A 20,856-nucleotide genomic window follows, 5' to 3' on the forward strand; every position below is an offset into this window, starting at 1 on the left:
AAGATTCAGAGGGCTGAGGGAGACCCAGACAGGGGCCCTGGAACACCAGGCTAAAATACTCATCATCGGCGAAGCTTTCGGGTGTCAAAAACCCAAGTGAGCACTGTGTGTATCATATTTGCTCTTGTCGCCAGTATAATTAACTTGCAAAGAGCTGTTGTTTACAAGTGGAATTACTCCCATAACCCAAGGGGACAGCTACGTGTTTCTACAGTATTCACATACTCACTGACTTTGATGCATTTATGTCCTTGATAAGCCTGCCAGCACTCAGGGCTGACCCACTGTAAACTCATAGGCGTAGGTTTACTGGAGGGTTCTGTAGGGGCTCCTGCAGATGTTTTGAGCCCATATTGATGCAGACTTGAAATGAAATGAAATGAAATGATTACTATATTTACCCAGGGTATCTGGGCTAAGCTCAAGAACTTGTTTCCAGCCAGGCCCTGCTCATAGAACATTTCATCGTAGTGGTTCAATGCCTTGTTCAAGGGCACTTCAGCGGTGGTAATTTTAACGTGTCGGACCGCTGATTCGAACTGGCGACCTTCCGGTATCAAGACCGCTCCGCAATCCGTTCGGCCACCGCTGCCACGCGGCCACCGCTGCCACCACTGCCACCGCTTATAGCCCACAATTCATGACATTTTAATGTTAAAAGTGGGAGATGACAGACGAAGCCCAGAAGCATAAAAAACAAAACAAAAACAAAAATGGAAGGAGCAGGAAAGACGTTTACATAAAAGCATAAACAGCTCACTGGCGATTCATAGAAGCACCGTGTGTAGTTGTTTGGCTGTCCCGTTGCTCATGTTGATTACATTTCAAGCCTCCGCACCCTCTTGCTGAGCACGCAGGTGATGTTAATTAAACCCTGGGAGGGCTCACTGCTCATGGCATTGGGGGGAGGGCTCACTGCTCATGGCATTGGGGGGAGGGCTCACTGCTCACTGGGAGGGCTCACTGCTCATTGGGTGAACATTATGATTGGGTTAATTAAACCCTGGGAGGGCTCACTGCTCATTGGGTGAACATTATGATTGGGTTAATTAAACCCTGGGAGGGCTCACTGCTCATTGGGTGAACATTATGATTGGGTTAATTAAACCCTGGGAGGGCTCACTGCTCATTGGGTGAACATTATGATTGGGTTAATTAAACCCTGGGAGGGCTCACTGCTCATTGGTTGAACATTAAACCCTGGGAGGGCTCACTGCTCATTGGGTGAACATTATGATTGGGTTAATTAAACCCTGGGAGGGCTCACTGCTCATTGGGTGAACATTATGATTGGGTTAATTAAACCCTGGGAGGGCTCACTGCTCATTGGGTGAACATTATGATTGGGTTAATTAAACCCTGGGAGGGCTCACTGCTCATTGGGTGAACATTATGGGAGGGCTCACTGCTCATTGGGTGAACATTATGATTGGGCCTCTCATGCAGTTCACTTCAAGTGGAATGTGGATTTCACACCAGTTCATTTGAGATATTTGAGAACAGACTGGTAGCCTTTGATTAGAGGTCTTCAACAGACTGGTAGCCTTTGATTAGAGGTCTTCTTGGTCTCCATGTCTTGGTAGCCTTTGATTAGAGGTCTTCTTGGTCTCCATGTCTTGTCGGTAGACATACTTTTGATACTGTTTGTATAGTGTGTATAATGTTTGTATAGTGTGTATAATGTTTGTATAGTGTGTATAATGTTTGTATAGTGTGTATAATGTTGTATAGTGTGTGTGTAATCATGGCAATAATCACCTCAATCTGGGAATTAAGGGGTCAGGTTTTGCTGTCGTCTCGTGTGACTTCTCAATTGCAATTCCAACCGGTCCAATCAGCAGCCTGTGAATGTTCCAACCGGTCCAATCAGCAGCCTGTGAATGTTCCAACCGGGCCAATCAGCAGCCTGTGAATGTTCCAACCGGGCCAATCAGCAGCCTGTGAATGTTCCAACCGGGCCAATCAGCAGCCTGTGAATTCCAACCGGGCCAATCATCAGCCTGTGAATTCCAACCGGGCCAATCATCAGCCTGTGAATTCCAACCGAGCCAATCAGCAGCCTGTGAATGCGATGATGATGAAGTAAGCGAGATATAAATCATGTTGCTATAGGGAAAGAGCGGGAAAGAGCGAGGTGACGAGATGGTTGACATTCGGGCCGACGGCTGTTTTGAAAAGACTCCCATGAATAATTAAGTCAAATGAAATGGAAATTGTCAGGTGTTTATTTTCTTGAAAAAACATGAAAACCTACATAAAAAGGTGTGAGCGTTGCATCTCTCTGACCACGCGTGTGACATTCACGGGTCTCTCCCTCAGGAGAAGGAGGGCATCCAGTGGGAAGCCAAGGATGAGGAGGAAGAGGAGGAAGAGCCAGTGGGAGAAGAGGAGGACGACCACCTGGAGTTCTGCCGAGTGTGTAAAGACGGAGGAGAGCTGCTGTGTTGTGACACATGCCCGTCGTCCTATCATATCCACTGCCTCAACCCGCCCCTCCCTGAGATACCCAACGGGGAATGGCTGTGTCCGCGCTGCATGGTAAGCAGTGTCACCACCTCACTGCAATAGAAATCTATTTTTATTTTTATTTTTATTTTTATTTTTATCTTTATCTTTATCTTTATCTTTATCTTTATCTTTATTTTTATTTTTATTTTTATTTTTATTTTTATTTTTATTTTTATTTTTATTTTTATTTTTATTTTTATTTTTATTTTTATTTTTATTTTTATTTTTATTTTTATTTTTATTTTTATTTTTATTTTTATTTTTATTTTGGGGGGGTATTGCATTTTATGACTTGTGTATTTAGTAGCTGTATTCTCTGAGATATATTGTGAGCTAACAACAAAAAGTGAGGGACGTCGCTCACTGTGGCTGCCACACGATTTCAGATTCACTGCCACTATACAGTACGTTACGAGACATGAATGCAGTGTATTATTATTGTATAAAGTAAAGCAAAACCAGTCACAAGATGTATTTATATTGGCCACATGACGTCATCATTTAGTGCTCTAAACAAATATTAAAAAGTCCATAGACTTGGTTGCCACATCTTCAAAAGCCATGCTTTTGAGGGGCTAACGCCCCTCAAAAAGGGGGGGATGAGGGGTGAAATGGGGGATGAAACTGCAGATTGTGTTAGATCTGGAACTTGAAAACACCAAGACTGAACGTCTCGTAACTACTGGCCTCATATAAGGTAGAGAAGGCTTGCCGAAAAGAAAGGAGAGTTGTCTCACATCTCCTCTCCTCTCCTCCTCCACACACAGTGTCCGCCGCTGAAAGGCAAGGTGCAGAGGATCTTACATTGGACGTGGGGCGAGCCCCCGCTGCCAGCTGAGCTGCCTCCTGGCCCCGACGGCGAGCTCCCAGACCCGCTGGTTAAGCCCCCACTTAAGGGTCGTGCGGAGAGGGAGCTCTTTGTCAAGTGGGCTGGCCTCTCCTACTGGCACTGCTCCTGGGTTAGCGAGCTGCAGGTGAGATGTCAGAGTCGTAAATAGATTGATCCGCTTGATCCGAGTGTTCTCCCTGTCAGTTATGGAACTGAAAGAGGGTTTCCAAGTGACCAATTGTTCTCTATTAGCTCATGGTGTGGAGCAACAGACGGAGGGATTCTCTCCCCCCTTTGCAAGCTTAACAGCACTTGATTAAATGCTATCATTCATGATTCAGCACAGTCAGGCCATTTACTGTACATGAGTATAGTAAACTGTTTTAGATCTGGATTCAAGCCAAAAAGCACATATTTTGATTGATTGATTGATTGAAATATTTATTAACAGTTTGCAGAATTACAGTACATTTCAAGCACAAACTCAATACAAAGACTGTTAACTGTGAGTGGACGACCCAATTAAGCATTACACTTGTTTACAAGAGGGTCCACCTTGTTCAATTCATCAAAACATTTAGAGACGTACAAATAGACACTTCTATATAGTCAAAGAACAGAACAGGAATTCATCATAAAGGAGGTAAAAAGGGAAAGGAAACAGTGAGGGGAAAAAGGGGTGGGGGGGGATTCAGATATTACGGGGGCCAGTTTCGAATTGCAGCCGTCCGTAGGTGCCCTTTGAGAGCGGTTTTGAAGGAGTCAAGGGAGTCACTCTACTTAGCCAATCCGCAGGTTTGAGAACTGGCCTTACCTATCTTTAACCCTAACCCTACCTGGCTTTGCAGGCTTGTTCTCTCTAACATGCAAGGACAATTTCTACAGTAAGAGTGACAGTATAGAAAGCAGAGGGTTGACAGAGGGGGCTGTGCTAGTTTTAAATCCAGCATGCCAAGATGAAACCAGAGGGTTGACAGAGGGGGCTGTGCTAGTTTTAAATCCAGCATGCCAAGATGAAATCTGTGCCAATGAAACGTAATCATGTTATTAGCCTTAGCTGTCCCCGTTACTGGCACCAACTGCTTTAGGCTCCAAGTGACAATTAATATTTTATCATCTCATTGTAGAATGGAATGTAACTTGACAACCAAGGTGCTCACCGGAGACATAAATCAATCAAGTTAAAATAGTAAAAAGGTGCTCCTGGATCAAGCGGGATAAAACATCAGATAAAAGAAGGGAGATCCCGGCAATCAGAGTTCAAATAGGGAACTCTGATTCCCCGGATCTCCCCCTTTTTTAATCTGGAGTGTAACTTGTTGATATATCGATTGCTACCTTCTTGAACCGTGGTACCTTACCCTTCACCTCCTTTATCTCAATCTAGGGTGTACCGTGGTACCTTACCCTTCACCTTCTTTATTGCGAACGCAGTGAGCATTTACTATGAGACCCAGCAGATCACGTCTGTGTGTCTGTGTGTGTGTCTGTGTGTGTGTGTGTCACGCTGTAACACCACCCGCCCACCACCAGAGGGCGCAGCTGTATCACACACAAAAACACACACACACACACACACATGCACGCACACACACACACACACGCACGCACGCACACACACACACACACACACACACACACACACACACACAAAAAACTTAACTTAAAAAAAAACTTAACTTAAAAAAAAACTTAAAAAGGAAAAACGCCCACACACAAAAAACTTAACTTAAAAAAAAACTTAACTTAAAAAAAAACTTAACTTAAAAAAAAAAATTAAAAAGGAAAAACGCACACACAAAAAACTTAACTTAAAAAAAAACTTAACTTAAAAAAAAACTTAACTTAAAAAAAAAACTTGAAAAGGAAAAACGCACACAAACAAAAAACTTAACTTAAAAAAAAACTTAACTTAAAAAAAAACTTAAAAAGGAAAAACGCACACACAAAAAACTTAACTTAAAAAAAACTTAACTTAAAAAAAAACGTAAACAAAAAACTTTAAAAAAAAAAAACCTAAAAAAGAAACACGCACGCACGCACACATACACACACTAAAAAAAACATTTAATTTAAAAAAACTTAACTTAAAAAAAACCTTAAAAAGTACGTAATTTATTCTAATTGTTGTTATTGCAATTTACGAGCTGCGTTCGCTTCCCGCGTTTGCGCGTCTTACTTGTCTCAATCTAAGGTGTGCAACATGCCCAGAATAGAGAATGCTGGGGTTCAAGTGGGTTAAACACTTTACGTTCTGTTGTGCTGTGCAGTTGGAGCTGTACCACACTGTCATGTACCGTAACTACCAGCGTAAGAACGACATGGACGAGCCCCCGCCATACGACTACGGCTCCGGGGAAGAAGAGCAGAGAGAAGAGAAGAGGAAGAGCAAAGACGCAGAGTACGCCGTGATGGAGGAGCGATTCTACCGCTATGGCATCAAACCAGAGTGGTTGGTCATCCACAGAATAGTCAACCACAGGTATATGAACACACACGTCTGACTGTATGTGGGCTTCAGTGTTGTTTTTGGCAGCAAATGTCTATTTTAGTTTTAGTCATAGTCTCTTCAATAGTTTTCATTTAGTTTTAGTCATAGTCTCTTCAATAGTTTTCATTTAGTTTGAGTCACATTTGAGTCACCTGGAATGTCTTAGTGTTGGTCTAGTTTTAGTCGACTAAATGTCATGCGATTTTAGTCGACTAAATGTACAGTTGATTTAGGTCACATTCCAACCTAATACTTCGGTAGACTCGATGCGTATGGGCGGAGAAATTGGGATTCTTGCATATTTAATTTGCTGCGGTTTGCCTTCACACTGTCATCCGCAGCAATTGGAAACGCAGCAGGGGGGACCTTTTATCAATGTGTTCATTCATAAACTAGCCTACACAGTGAAATCTATGGTGATAAAATTATACTCATAACGTGCATGTGTCGTGCCGTCTGGGACTGGACCTCTCTCTCTCTTTAGTTTTCGTCAGTGAAAAAAGGTAGTCGACGGACATTTTTCGTCTTGGTTTTAGTCGACGAAAACAACAACTGTGTGGCATGAAGATTATAGACGTTTTCAACGAGTCTTTCTTACTCCGGAAAAAATAGTGGAAATATGGAGATAGAAATATGGAGATAGAAATATGGAGATATTTGGTGACGATGGCGATGATGTGCTTTTGAAACAACCTGAACCCTGCATGCTGTAATGCTTGTTTACCATCTCTGTGCTTATTTTCCCTGTAGTTTCGATAAGGACGGAGAAGCGCATTACCATCTCTGTGCTTATTTTCCCTGTAGCTTTGATAAGGACGGAGAAGCGCATTACCTGATCAAGTGGAGAGACCTGCCGTACGACCAGTGCACCTGGGAGGTGGATGACTTCGACGTGCCAGACTACGACATCCATAAGGCTGGCTACTGGGACCACAGGTCGGTTCACACAGCATCTGTGGGTTTACGCCTCGCTTAATTCATGTCTCTTTCCATTGCCGTTTTTTAAGAGGTTGTCAATGACAGGGAGTTTACACAAGCATAATGGATGCCCTTGGCTTCTTGCCCAGCAGTAAGGCAGAGGGGGACCATATATATAGAGTGATTAATTATCCGGAAGTTATAGGTTCACTAATCATACATATAACGTACAATAACTACAATATTTCTTCCCCCTATGCTTGGCAATACTCACAGTGAGCCTGAATCTCTTTCTATTGCAATGTCTCTCTATGGTACTCTACTCTTTACTCTACTCTTTACTCTATGGTACTCTACTCTCTACTCTATGGTACTCTTTTGCTGAGCATGCACTGCAGGCCAGTGGTGGAAAGTAACTAAGCACATTTACTTAAGTACAATTTTGAGGTATTTGTACTTTACTTGAGTATTTCCTATTTCCAATACTTTTACTTCTACTCCACTACATCTTGGATCCGCACTGTATCCACATATTGTAGTACTTTTACTCCACTACATTTATTTGAACACTTTAGTTACTAGTTACTTTTTAGATTTTAGATTATTATTACAAAACATGCAGTACATTAACTACTTCAGCACTATATGCATTATGACACTATATGCATTATATATGCATTATTATATGACACTATATATGACACTATATGCATTATGACACTATATGCATTATGACACTATATGCATTATGACACTATATGCATTATGACACTATATGCATTATGACACTATATGCATTATGACACTATATGCATTATGACACTATATGCATTATGACACTATATGCATTATGACACTATATGCATTATATATGCATTATTATATGACACTATATGCATTATTAATGACACTATATGCATTATTTGAAAATCGCTGATCTACAAGCTCACAAGGTGTCGCATCGCGACACCTTGTGAGCTTGTATATCTGCTATTTTCAAAAGATTAGTATACATTTGAAAACTTGAAATGGGACATTTCTGCACAATGAGTGCTTTTACTTTTGGTACTTTAAATTAAGTACATTTTGATGCCAATACTTTTGTACTTCTACTCAAGTACATTTTTAATTCAGGACTTCTACTATTATTTCTATATTGCAGTAGTTATACTTGTAAAACCTTTGAGTACATGTTCCACCACTGCTGCAGTCTACTGTTAGATATCTGTCATTGAGTCTCCCTTCCCTCCCTGCTCTCCTCTGTGCATTTCTCTACTTTCTTTACTGTTTGTTAGCAAAGCTCTGACAACTAAACAAATGCATTATGCCTACTGCTAGTGCACCCCCCACCCCCCTCCCACCAACTTATCTGTGATACCGCCAATATAACAGGGAGCAGATACTGGGGAACGATCAACGCCCCCTGGTGGTGAGGAAAGGAAAGGACCTCAAAGACGACCATCCAAAGAGGGAAATACCCCCGGACGCTCCCATCATAGATGTAAGTTGACCAGATCATTTAGGGCAGTGAGAGACAAGGTTACTCTTTGTAATTGTTTATTAAATAACTGTATATTTCATAACCACTTGTGTTGCTGGGAGCATTGCTTTTTTTTTTTTTTTTGTAATTTTTTTCGCCTTTATTTTATATTTTTTCATTGAGGGACAGACAGTAGGCTGACAGGAAATGGGGAGAGAGATGGGGGGAAGACATGCAGTAAAGGCCGTTGGGATCGGGAGTCGAACCCGCGGCACACTGCCAGACTGGGTTGCCAGCCAAGGTGCCTGGACCACTGAGCCATGGCCCAGGCCGGGAGCATTACTTTGGTATTGCTCAATAACTGAACATTCTAGAAACTCCCAGCAACTGAACAGCTATGAGGATACTTTGGTTATCCTTAGCATTCCATAGCACTGGTTCCTCCTGTAAAATGGCCGACTGTCGACACAGAAATAGGGCGCATGGCAATTTAAAATTAAATCTATTCCTTTATGTCTATGGCTGATACTGGTCATTGTTCTTCTCTCGTTACCAGCCAAATATTAAGTTTGAACACCAGCCGTGGTACGTCAATGCCACAGGGGGCACGCTACATCCATACCAACTGGAGGGACTGAACTGGCTGAGGTTCTCCTGGGCTCAGGGCACAGACACCATTCTGGCTGATGAAATGGGCCTGGGCAAGACGGTGCAGACAATAGTGTTCCTCTACTCGCTCTACAAGGAGGTGAGGATGAACACCAGCATTGTACTGGCTAGTTTCAGTCCAACACACCTGATCTGATATACGTTATACTGTTGTATATCTTTGCTGACTGAAACTGTCCAACTGGATATTACTACTTGCACGATGTGGTTCTCAAAGTGGGATCCGGGGACCTCCAGCTAAATGTGACTACATTTTATCATGTCATATGAAAGCAGGGAATCATAGCTTCAAATTGACATATTGGTTGTTCAGTTTGACCCACCAGTTTTGGAGATATGGCTTATAGAGTAATGTCTTGCAGAAAACAGCGAGTTGAGAAAACAGGCTTGAAAAAGGTTCACTTCTGTGGACTCTAACATTACACCTAGCTACATGTTTGGGCATTTATTTCATATTTACATGTCGATTTCAGCTCTGACACTTATTTCAGACATGCTCTAGTATGTGAAGAGTCTGCCTGTGCTATTAACTCATTTTGAAAAAAATAAAAAAAAAAAAGTTTTTCTCCTCTGGTGAAAAGCTGTAATTTGCGCGATGGCAGTCTCTCAGTCAAATCTGGTCACAAATGATTTAATATAGCATCACAATCATTTTAACCACTTCATCCATATACATACTACTAATACAATATGATACTTTGAATCATTTAGAATGGTTTTAAACACAGATCTTCTCTTCTGGGGGTCCTTGGCACAAAATATTTTCAGATGGGGTCTAGGGCCAAATCCGTATTGATTTGGGGATCCTAGACATGACATAGTTTGACAACCATTGTGTCAGGGGAAAACCTGTCCCCCTATAGATTCAACCATTGTGTCAGGGGAAAACCTGTCCCCCTATAGATTCCATTGTGTCAGGGGAAAACCTGTCCCCCTATAGATTCCATTGTGTCAGGGGAAAACCTGTCCCCCTATAGATTCCATTGTGTCAGGGGAAAACCTGTCCCCCTATAGATTCCACATAGCAGCGTATATTTGTATACTGTATTGTATATACGTTTTCTTGTAGTATGCATGCTCTAAAACGATGTGCCGAGACACAGTGGTGTGCTGTAAGTTCTGCTGTGTCCTCGGATTTTGTGACAACCACACAATATTGCAATATACAACTAAACAAAAGCTTATGAATGATCTTTTACGGTCATTTATTATATCAGTACTTTGAGCAGTTTTTTCCCAATACAAACTAACAAAGGCAAATTATATACTCTAAAACATATATATTTTAACACTTTCAACCTGGCATTGCAAAATGTGTTCTTTTTTGTTCTTTCACACATTTCAGAAATAGTGAACATTGCAGATCTATCGGCTCACAACGTGGCACATTTCTCAGCGGTGTGAGCTTGTAGATCGGCTGTTTTTAAAATGTATTTCTGCTTTGAATACAGGTGTGCCTTGAGATTTTAACTTCCCTATTGCCCCGAAAGGTTTGAAAACCACTGCTGTATATTCTGGAGGCCAGGGGCAGAGGGGGGGGGGGGGGGGGGGGATGGGGAGGAACCGTAAGAACATTGTACCTGCTGCTATGGTCAGTGGCGTGCACAGACATTTAGAGGGGCAGGTGCTCAAGTGAAAAAAAAGGGCACCTTGTGCAGCGCGTGGAACCGGCCGGTTGCCTTAATAGTGTGAGATTTATAGATTTTGGGGCCTAAATAATATATTAGAAGCTGTTTTTTATCAAGAATTGATCAATGTCACCATGGTCCACATACTGTACAGTGTACACTGTAAAAAAAAAATATTATTTTTTTTCCCCCAAAAGGGCACATTGCCAAAAGGGCAGGGGGTGCTCTAGCACCCCCTAGTGTCTATCTGTGCACGCCACTGGCTATGGTTTTTAAAACGCTTTGTGTGCCCACACAACACTTTCAAAATAGTGACCCAGGGTGCCAAATGTTATTTTTGTAATTTGTTTTATTTTTTATGAAAAGAAAAATTCAAAGACGTCCACAGACGTCCTGGGCACCCGCATACGGTAATTCCCAGGACGTCTGTGGACGTCTTGGGCACAAAATGTGTTAACCTCGAACATTCAGGGGATTTTCTCAGCTTTGGGTAAAACGGCACAATCATTTTAGGTCATATCTCCTTCAAATATTTTCCAATTTCATTGAATGATACATCATATGAAAGCTTACATTCTGTACTTTAATAATCTGTAAAAAACTGAAAAATTACTCTGGTCGAGATGAGGGCCTATGTAACAGACGTGATCTTGCGTTGTGTTATGAAGCACCATAGACCAGGATCTCAGCAGTGAGTAGATTTATTCTGTACAAAAGACAACGAGGCAATCACTGCTCTGCTCTGACTTGTATACGTTTCCACAATAGTATTTGCGCTTTCAAAGCCCATATGAAATAGCATGACAATAAATACAATATGTACCTGTACAAAAGACAACGAGGCAATCACTGCTCTGCTCTGACTTGTATACGTTTCCACAATAGTATTTGCTGGAAATAAAGCAGATGCAGTACCATCAGAACACAGTATGTGTCTTAACAACTTTGGGTACATATATGTATCAATATATTACACAATTGTAAAGGAAAATAATAAAATAATCTGCAGCACAAAATAAACACAACCTACCGCTTTCAAAGCCCATATGAAATAGGAAGTGCGGTAGGTTACGTCATTTCCTTAAAGGCAACCGCCTGTACTCTTAAAGTCACAGAACACTGTATCACAATACAATATAATGCCTGGGCAAGTGGAAGCACTATTAATCATGTTACACCTATTTGCCAGACCCTCACATATGATGCCATCCTGCATTCTTTTTGAGGGGCGCTAGCCACTCCAATACATGGCTTTGGAAGATTAGTTACGTCACATGGCAGATCTATGCGATTCTTAATGTGTGTTTAGAGCGCTTATGACGTAAATCATTGCCAGACAAGTCTATGGACTTTAATGTTTGTTTAGGGCACTAAACTGATGATGACTGGCCGATATAAAGTTATCACTTCAAAAGTGTGATCTCTTGTCCCCCACCCCGTGTATCTCAGGGTCATTCGAAAGGGCCCTTCCTGGTGAGTGCACCCCTGTCCACCATCATCAACTGGGAGAGGGAGTTTGAGATGTGGGCCCCGGACTTCTACGTGGTGACATATACGGGCGACAAAGACAGCAGGGCCGTCATCAGGGATAACGAGTTCACTTACGACGAAACTGTCAAATCAGGGCGGAAGGTCTTCCGCATGAAGGTAAGTCCTTCTCATCTATTGGGCGGCTGTGGCTCAGGAGGTAGAGCAGGTCATCCAATGATCCCTGGGTTGGCGGTTCGAATCCCGGCTCCTCCTGTCCACATGTCGAAGTGTCCTTGGGCAAGACACTGAACCCTACATTGCCTCCAATGAGTCGGTCGGTGTGAGCTTGCCACCATTGGTGTGTGAATGTGGGAAGTGAGGACGCTGGCGTCGACTGTTTGCCGCTTCACCTCCCAATGTATGAATGAATGAACCATTGTAAAGCGCTTAGAGCACTTGGAAAAGCGCTATAAAATGCAATTCATTACACTATCTGCTACTCTGCCAAGATAGCACAAACTGTTCAGGAGACGTCATGGTAACTCTGATTAGACTTTTATTTTGTTATTTGACCGTGCTAATTATTAACAGCGCTGATGTATACTCAGAAATACATGTTGCAGCGCGACAGTCGAATATAACTTAAGGCTTTAGGCATCCGCACTGATATCTTTTCACATGTCTGGTATACAACACTGAATAGAATGACATCATTATGTGAATCTCATTAAGCATGCTTAAGCCATTTTGGGCGGGAACCCCTTTTGGTGTTTTAAGCATTATGTTATGCTTTAGCTATTGAAAAATAGCAGATCTACAAGCTCATAGTGCGGCACCGAGTGCCGCGCTACGAGCTTGTAGGTCTGCTATTTTTGAAAAATCGTGAAAATGTGATGCAAATCTTTGGACGTTTTTAACTCAAATCTTTGCTTCTGGGGAGGTCCCTGGAACAACATATTTTCAGATGGGAGTCGGAGGCCAAATACATATAATTCTAGGGGTCCTTGACATGATATATTGAGAAGCACTGATATAGAAACATGAGGTTTTTCAGAAAAGAAGACGTCAGGCCAAAATGGGTTAATATTGAATGTATCATTTGCTGTAAAGTATATAATGTGTTGTTTCCCTGCAGAAAGACACGCCAATCAAGTTCCATGTTCTGCTGACATCGTATGAACTCATCACTATAGATCAAGCCATTCTGGGCTCCATTGGCTGGGCTTGTTTAGTGGTGGATGAAGCCCACAGACTCAAGAACAACCAGTCAAAGGTAATACAGTACCGCATTTTAGGGAATATATATATATATAAATGGTAAATGGTGCATTTATATAGCGCCTTTATCCAAGGCGCTTTACAGAGATTGTGCATTACATTCACCCATTCACACACCGATGGCAGCGGAAACCATGCAAGGCACCAACTAGCACATCGGGAGCAATTAGGGGTTCAGTGTCTTGCTCAAGGACACTTCGACAGTAACTCTGGGGGAGCCCGGGTTTGAACTGGCAACCTTGTGGTTACCATCCAGGCACTCTACCCCTGAGCCACCGCCGCCCCTATATATGCGAGTGCATCGGTCAACCGTCAGACTCACAAGCGTAACATCAGGACTTGCAAGGCTCACCGTTGCTCCGATCCGCACCAAACTTGGCACACACACACACACACACACACACACACACACACACACACACACACACACACACACACACACCAGGGTGCCAGATTTTCAGTTCTGCACAGCAGTATGTGTATGGTGGTGTATGGGGAATTAGAAATGATTTTTCCCTGCTCTTTATTTTTCTCTGTGATTGTGATATCGCTAACACCGTGTCCTGTTCAGTTCTTCAGGATTCTCAATGGATATAAGATCTACTATAAGCTGCTGCTGACCGGAACCCCTCTGCAAAACAACCTGGAAGAACTGTTCCACTTACTTAACTTCCTCACTCCAGAGCGCTTCAAGTAAGTCCCCACCTCTGCCCTTTTATTCTCCCATCCCTCCTTCCGTCTGTCCCCCTCTGTCCCCATCCCTCCTTCCATATGTCCCCCTCTGGCCCCATACCACCTCTGCCCTTCCATTCTCCCATCCCTCCTTCCGTCTGTCCCCCTCTGGCCCCATACCACCTCTGCCCTTCCATTCTCCCATCCCTCCTTCCATATGTCCCCCTCTGTCCCCATACCACCTCTGCCCTTCCATTCTCCCATCCCTCCTTCCATATGTCCCCCTCTGGCCCCATACCACCTCTGCCCTTCCATTCTCCCATCCCTCCTTCCATATGTCCCCCTCTGTCCCCATACCACCTCTGCCCTTCCATTCTCCCATCTCTCCTTCCGTCTGTCCCCCTCTGTCCCCATACCACCTCTGCCCTTCCATTCTCCCATCCCTCCTTCCATATGTCCCCCTCTGGCCCCATACCACCTCTGCCCTTTCATTCTCCCATCCCTCCTTCCATATGTCCCCCTCTGGCCCCATACCACCTCTGCCCTTCCATTCTCCCATCCCTCCTTCCATATGTCCCCCTCTGGCCCCATCCCTCCTTCCATATGTCCCCCTCTGGCCCCATACCACCTCTGCCCTTTCATTCTCCCATCCCTCCTTCCATATGTCCCCCTCTGGCCCCATACCACCTCTGCCCTTCCATTCTCCCATCCCTCCTTCCATATGTCCCCCTCTGGCCCCATCCCTCCTTCCATATGTCCCCCTCTGGCCCCATACCACCTCTGCCCTTTCATTCTCCCATCCCTCCTTCCATATGTCCCCCTCTGGCCCCATACCACCTCTGCCCTTTCATTCTCCCATCCCTCCTTCCATATGTCCCCCTCTGGCCCCATACCACCTCTGCCCTTTCATTCTCCCATCCCTCCTTCCGTCTGTCCCCCTCTGTCCCCATACCATCCCTCCTTCCGTCTGTCCCCCTCTGTCCCCATACCACCTGTGCTCTGCTAATAGCTAGCTGTCCCTGAAATGCATTGGTGCAGTAAAGTATCTCTCTCCCGTGCACACGCCCGAAGTAACTTTCCATGCTTCCTGTCCTCAACCCCTCTATTCCCCTATCCCGCCTTGTCATCCGTTCACCGTTCCTTCACCCAACCATCCTATCACCCATCCCGTCCGTCCGTCTCACCATCCCCTCATCTTTATATCCCCTCGTCACGTTGCCCTTCCACCTCCCTGTCTCCACCTCCACCTGTCTCCACCTCCCTGTCTCCACCTCCCTGTCTCCACCTCCCTGTCTCCACCTCCACCTGTCTCCACCTCCCTGTCTCCAGGGCTGCGTTATTAGCCCTCAGCTTGTCCCTGAGGCAGCTGGGAGCAGCACTTTGCTTCTGCCCCCATAATGAAGTCTTCCTGGCTTGGGAGGTGCACCGGTGACTTCACTGCAGCTCCCGCAGTATCACCTCAATCCTCCAGAGCTATGAGCTGTTATGGACTCATTATCACCTCAATCCTCCAGAGCTATGAGCTGTTATGGACTCATTTGCTCTTTTTAACATCGCAAAGAACAGATTGTGCTAATTCTGGTGCTTTGTGTTATTATAGCATATATATAGATGCTATATTTATTATAGCATCTATCTGTCTGTCTGTCTGTCTGTCCATCCGTCTGTCTGTATAGAAGGAAAGTCATGCATAAAGTCAATGGAAAATCGAGTGGCAAAGTGAGTGGCAAAGTGAGTTTAACGTCGTTTAAAGCAATCAGATAGGACCTTTCTGTCCGGATGTATGGTCTGTCAAGTCCAGAAAGTTGTTTTTTGCCACTCAGTAGGCGTTTCCACTTTACTTCCTGGTATGATGATGATGTCACACGCATACCCTCTATATACAGAGAGAGACAAAAAGAGATCATAGTCAAACAAAGAATCACAGAGAGAGACCCTTTTTCCACCAAAGAACTTTGGTTCTAGAACTGGTTCCGTTCTAGATTCTTGGAACCTTGGTGCTTTCATGGAACCAGGAACCTTGGTGCTTTCATGGAACCAGCCGCAAACATGCTTGTGGTTCCACCAGTTTAAAGCACCATTGTAATTATTAGGGCCAGGAGTCCCAATGCAACGTGTCGAATATGACCGTTCATAGTGTCCCATTTAATGCGGTAAATGTAATCGTTAATGGCAGTTATAGTTTAACCTTTTTGATGTAATTTTTATAATGATGATGATTTTCCGCTTGCTTTTGCCACTGTTTATATCATCTTCCAACCTGTACAATACCCACTTTGGTTCACTTTGGAAAAGGGGCCAGAGATTTGTTGAGAATTAGAAGTGAAGAAGAATGTTTGTGTGACTCAGTACGTATTGAATCGAGAGAGAGAGGGGGGAAAATACTCCATGACCGCATTTCTAGGCAAAAAGACGATAAACTTCATAGGTTTAATGAAGGAATAATGCCACATAAATTGTGAGTGTTTCAGATTGCCTCTGGGATCATGTATGCATGAGCATGCATGATCCCAGAGGCAATCTGAAACACTCCAGGCCCAATGTGCGCCTGGACATTTCCATTTGCAGGCGGCCGCTCTTGACGTGGTGCGTCAGCTAGGTCAGGAGGTAACAGGGGTGCACGACCAAAAAGGTTTGGGAACCGACACTATTTTTGGTCCGACAGTCATTAGAGTCTAGAGGAGGAGAACAGTCATTAGAGTCTAGAGGAGGAGAACAGTCATTAGAGTCTAGAGGAGGAGAACAGTCATTAGAGTCTAGAGGAGGAGAACAGTCATTAGAGTCTAGAGGAGGAGAACAGTCATTAGAGTCTAGAGGAGGAGAACAGTCATTAGAGTCTAGAGGAGGAGAACGAATAACCTGTTTGGTCCGACAGTCATTAGAGTCTAGAGGAGGAGAACGAATAACCTGTTTGGTGACAGTAGCGTAGAGAAGCAGGCAGCACTGGGGCCGTATGTCGCTTAGAGGTAGTGCTAATTCACTTTTTTAAAACCTTGTCGCGGGCAGCATTCAACGGCTCCGCGGGCCGCAAAATGCCCGCGGATCACCAGTTTGACTCCACTGCATTAGACCGACAACCTACCTCGAACCCTAACCTAACCATAACCACGGGAGCAGCGCATGTTCGAGCGCCAGTCCGACCGCTGTTCCCGCATGTCGGACTAACGCTCCGTCGGAATTACCATCGGATCCCCCAACAACACACACCTCCATGATAGGCTAGGATAGGCCCCTCACTAGGATAGGCCCAAGGCCCCTCACTCTCACTTTCTCGTTCTGTGCCGTGACCCGTCCAGTAACCTGGATGGCTTCCTGGAGGAGTTCGCCGACATCTCCAAGGAGGACCAGATCAAGAAGCTCCATGACCTGCTGGGGCCTCACATGCTGCGGAGGCTGAAGGCCGACGTCTTCAAGAACATGCCTTCCAAGACGGAGCTCATCGTCAGAGTGGAGCTGAGCCCCATGCAGAAGTATGTATACATCACTGAGTTAAGCTGCTGTGTTATTCTTCCGGTGCAGAGGCTTGTAATTTGTACAGCTTACGCTTCTGTGGCGTTCCTCTCTACAGTTAAGCGGCTGTCATTTTCATCTAGTGTAGAAGTAGTAACTGTAGTAACTGACTGTACAGCACCGAGTTAAGCTTTAGACATAATGCACAATACATTTTTATAGTTATACTTTACGTCTTACTTAAATACAAAAATAGCATTACATACACACACATTAAACGATATATTTGTTATTTCATTGACATACCGTATGAACATTTGTCTACGCCCGCTGTATACAAATTGATAATGGTGTGGATTCCCACATTTGGATCTTGGATGTTGATGATGTCATATTGACAGTGACACTGTGATATTATATTACTTTGACTTCATGTCATATTGACCTCCAAATATGAAGTCTCCATTGACTTCCAGTGTTAAATAATTTACGAAGTAAAATATTTCACAAATGATAAAACACTAGCCCTTACCCGTTGTGAGATATTGCCCCCCCACACATCTTTATACCCACCTTATCATTACATCACACTGAATCATTTTGCTTGTTAGCTCGGTAGGTAGAGCTCTTGCCTTTGCAACACAAGGTCATGGGTTCAAATCTGGGCACCGCCAACTCTGTGTCTGAGTCTTCAAGAACCTGTACCTGCCCCCCACTATAATTCCATGGTCTTTTTCTCAAGTTTAGTCTTCCATGTTTCTTGTGCATATTATTGTCTCCACCAGGCCGAAGGCATGGGGAGAGAGTATGTTTTGCACTCCGTCCGTGTGTGTGTCCGTCCTTGTGTGTGTGTGTCCTTCCGTCCGTCTGTTACCAGCTAATCTCCGGCACCGTTAACCCGGTCGATGCCAAACTTTGCACACACACACTCCCTGGATGGCAACGATGAACCTCTGCCCCACATTTTCCAGAACGGCCTGTTATAGCGCCACCATGAGGCAGCTTTTCACATGTTTTACCTAAAACTGCACCGATCTGCATGAAACGTTGCATGCACACTCCCTAGAGGCCAAGGACAAACCTTTGACATGCATTTTCCGCATCTGCTTTTTATAGCGCCACCAGGAGGCCGACTTTTGTAAAACACATTTTTTGATATTACTCCTCCAGATTCTGTCCAAAAATCTCACACATCGTACCCTTTTCACATTGGCCTATTATAGCGCCACCAGGAGGCCACAACCTGCCCTGGTGGAGACCTGTGCCCTGAGGGGCACTATTTCTAGTTCTTATTGCCTTCCTGCTTGGTCCTGCCTTATCGCTGCTTGCAGCGATTTGTTTCTAGTTATTATTATTATTATTATAGTATGATGTGAAAAATATGACTTCCTTGGCCTACTGGCAGCGTGAACAAAAACATTTGCCGCCGATCAACCCAGTGCTTTGCGAGATTAGCCACGGACACATCAACACGGACACATCAACACGGACACATCAACACGGACACATCAACAGACAGATACACAGACAGGTTAGCCACGGACACATCAACAGACACATCAACAGACACATCAACAGACACATCAACAGACACATCAACAGACACATCAACAGACAGACACATCAACAGACAGACACATCAACAGACAGACACATCAACAGACACATCAACAGACACATCAACAGACACATCAACAGACACATCAACAGACAGATACACAGACCATCTCCTAGACCGCTCACCTCCCAGGATCTCCCGTCAAAGTCTCTCCTCTCTCTGCCCTCCGTTTTCTTCTTGTCTGTAAAGGAAGTATTTCTGGTGCAATGCTGTCATTGTCTTATCCTGACTTAGTTCAGTGTCTGACCTTTGATCTCGCAGGAAGTATTACAAGTTCATCCTCACGCGGAACTTTGAGGCTCTGAACTCCAAGGGCGGCGGAAACCAGGTGTCTCTGCTCAACATCATGATGGACCTGAAGAAATGCTGCAACCACCCCTACCTGTTCCCTGTGGCTGCTATGGTAAGCATACATCAACCACCACTACCTGTTCCCTGTGGCTGCTATGGTAAGCATATATCAACCACCCCTACCTGTTACATGTGGCTGCTATGGTAAGCATACTTCAACAACCACTACCTGTTCCCTGTGGCTGCTATGGTAAGCATACATCAACAACCACTACCTGTTACCTGTGGCTGCTATGGTAAGCATACTTCAACAACCACTACCTGTTCCCTGTGGCTGCTATGGTAAGCATACTTCAACAACCACTACCTGTTACCTGTGGCTGCTATGGTAAGCATACTTCAACAACCACTACCTGTTCCCTGTTGCTGCTATGGTAAGCATACTTCAACAACCACTACCTGTTCCCTGTGGCTGCTATGGTAAGCATACTTCAACAACCACTACCTGTTCCCTGTGGCTGCTATGGTAAGCATACTTCAACAACCACTACCTGTTCCCTGTGGCTGCTATGGTAAGCATACTTCAACAACCACTACCTGTTACATGTGGCTGCTATGGTAAGCATACTTCAACAACAACAACCACTACCTGTTACCTGTGGCTGCTATGGTAAGCATACTTCAACAACCACTACCTGTTCCCTGTTGCTGCTATGGTAAGCATACTTCAACAACCACTACCTGTTCCCTGTGGCTGCTATGGTAAGCATACTTCAACAACCACTACCTGTTCCCTGTGGCTGCTATGGTAAGCATACTTCAACAACCACTACCTGTTCCCTGTGGCTGCTATGGTAAGCATACTTCAACAACCACTACCTGTTACATGTGGCTGCTATGGTAAGCATACTTCAACAACAACAACCACTACCTGTTCCCTGTGGCTGCTATGGTAAGCATACTTCAACAACAACAACCACTACCTGTTCCCTGTGGCTGCTATGCACGCACACACACCCACAAGAACACCACATCCACACTGCAGTGGTTTATGCTCACAGCACTTGGGAATCTTAGTACTGAAGAGATTTGATTTGTGAAACTCAAAGAAAACACTGCGCTGCTGCTTAGTTTTCACCTTATATACGAGTATATTCTTTAGTTTTAGATCCTCGAAGAAACGTATAGTGGCAAATTTAAGTTTGGAAACAAGTAAGAATTGTTCACGTCCTGGTCTCTTGTTTTGTTGTTGCCTGAAATACTTTGTGTGTGTGACTAAATGAAACTACAGTGTGACTAAATTAAACTACAGTGTGACTAAATAAAACTACAGGTGTTGTCAGGCACATTACATGTCATCACACCAAACGGTGACATAACTGTGATATAATTTGTTTATATAATAGCGTATGCTTCTTCTTTTTTCTTTTTTATGGTGATTGCATTGAAGCCTAAAAAAGTCATTAAATGTGTTAATTTGTTAAGATTATCTTGCGGAACAAAATGTGTTAAGTATCATGAACAGTTTTTTTTAGCATTTTGCATTTAGCTTAT

General features: G+C 44.0%; 1 protein-coding gene across 1 annotated transcript in view; it reads left to right on the forward strand.

Moving 5' to 3' along the window:
• chd5 (chromodomain helicase DNA binding protein 5) overlaps window positions 1-20,856 on the forward strand; it is an 80,980-nt gene that overhangs the window by 27,017 nt on the left and 33,107 nt on the right. The window contains exons 9-19 of the mRNA XM_079509246.1: window positions 2,320-2,538; window positions 3,276-3,482; window positions 5,608-5,819; window positions 6,633-6,764; window positions 8,139-8,247; window positions 8,783-8,974; window positions 11,973-12,170; window positions 13,129-13,266; window positions 13,843-13,964; window positions 17,240-17,413; window positions 19,273-19,414. Coding sequence (XP_079365372.1) covers window positions 2,320-2,538; window positions 3,276-3,482; window positions 5,608-5,819; window positions 6,633-6,764; window positions 8,139-8,247; window positions 8,783-8,974; window positions 11,973-12,170; window positions 13,129-13,266; window positions 13,843-13,964; window positions 17,240-17,413; window positions 19,273-19,414 — 1,845 coding nt within the window. The remainder of the gene's footprint in view (window positions 1-2,319; window positions 2,539-3,275; window positions 3,483-5,607; window positions 5,820-6,632; window positions 6,765-8,138; window positions 8,248-8,782; window positions 8,975-11,972; window positions 12,171-13,128; window positions 13,267-13,842; window positions 13,965-17,239; window positions 17,414-19,272; window positions 19,415-20,856) is intronic.

Source organism: Electrona antarctica, assembly GCF_951216825.1.
Source record: "Electrona antarctica genome assembly, chromosome: 9".
NCBI lineage: Eukaryota > Metazoa > Chordata > Actinopteri > Myctophiformes > Myctophidae > Electrona > Electrona antarctica.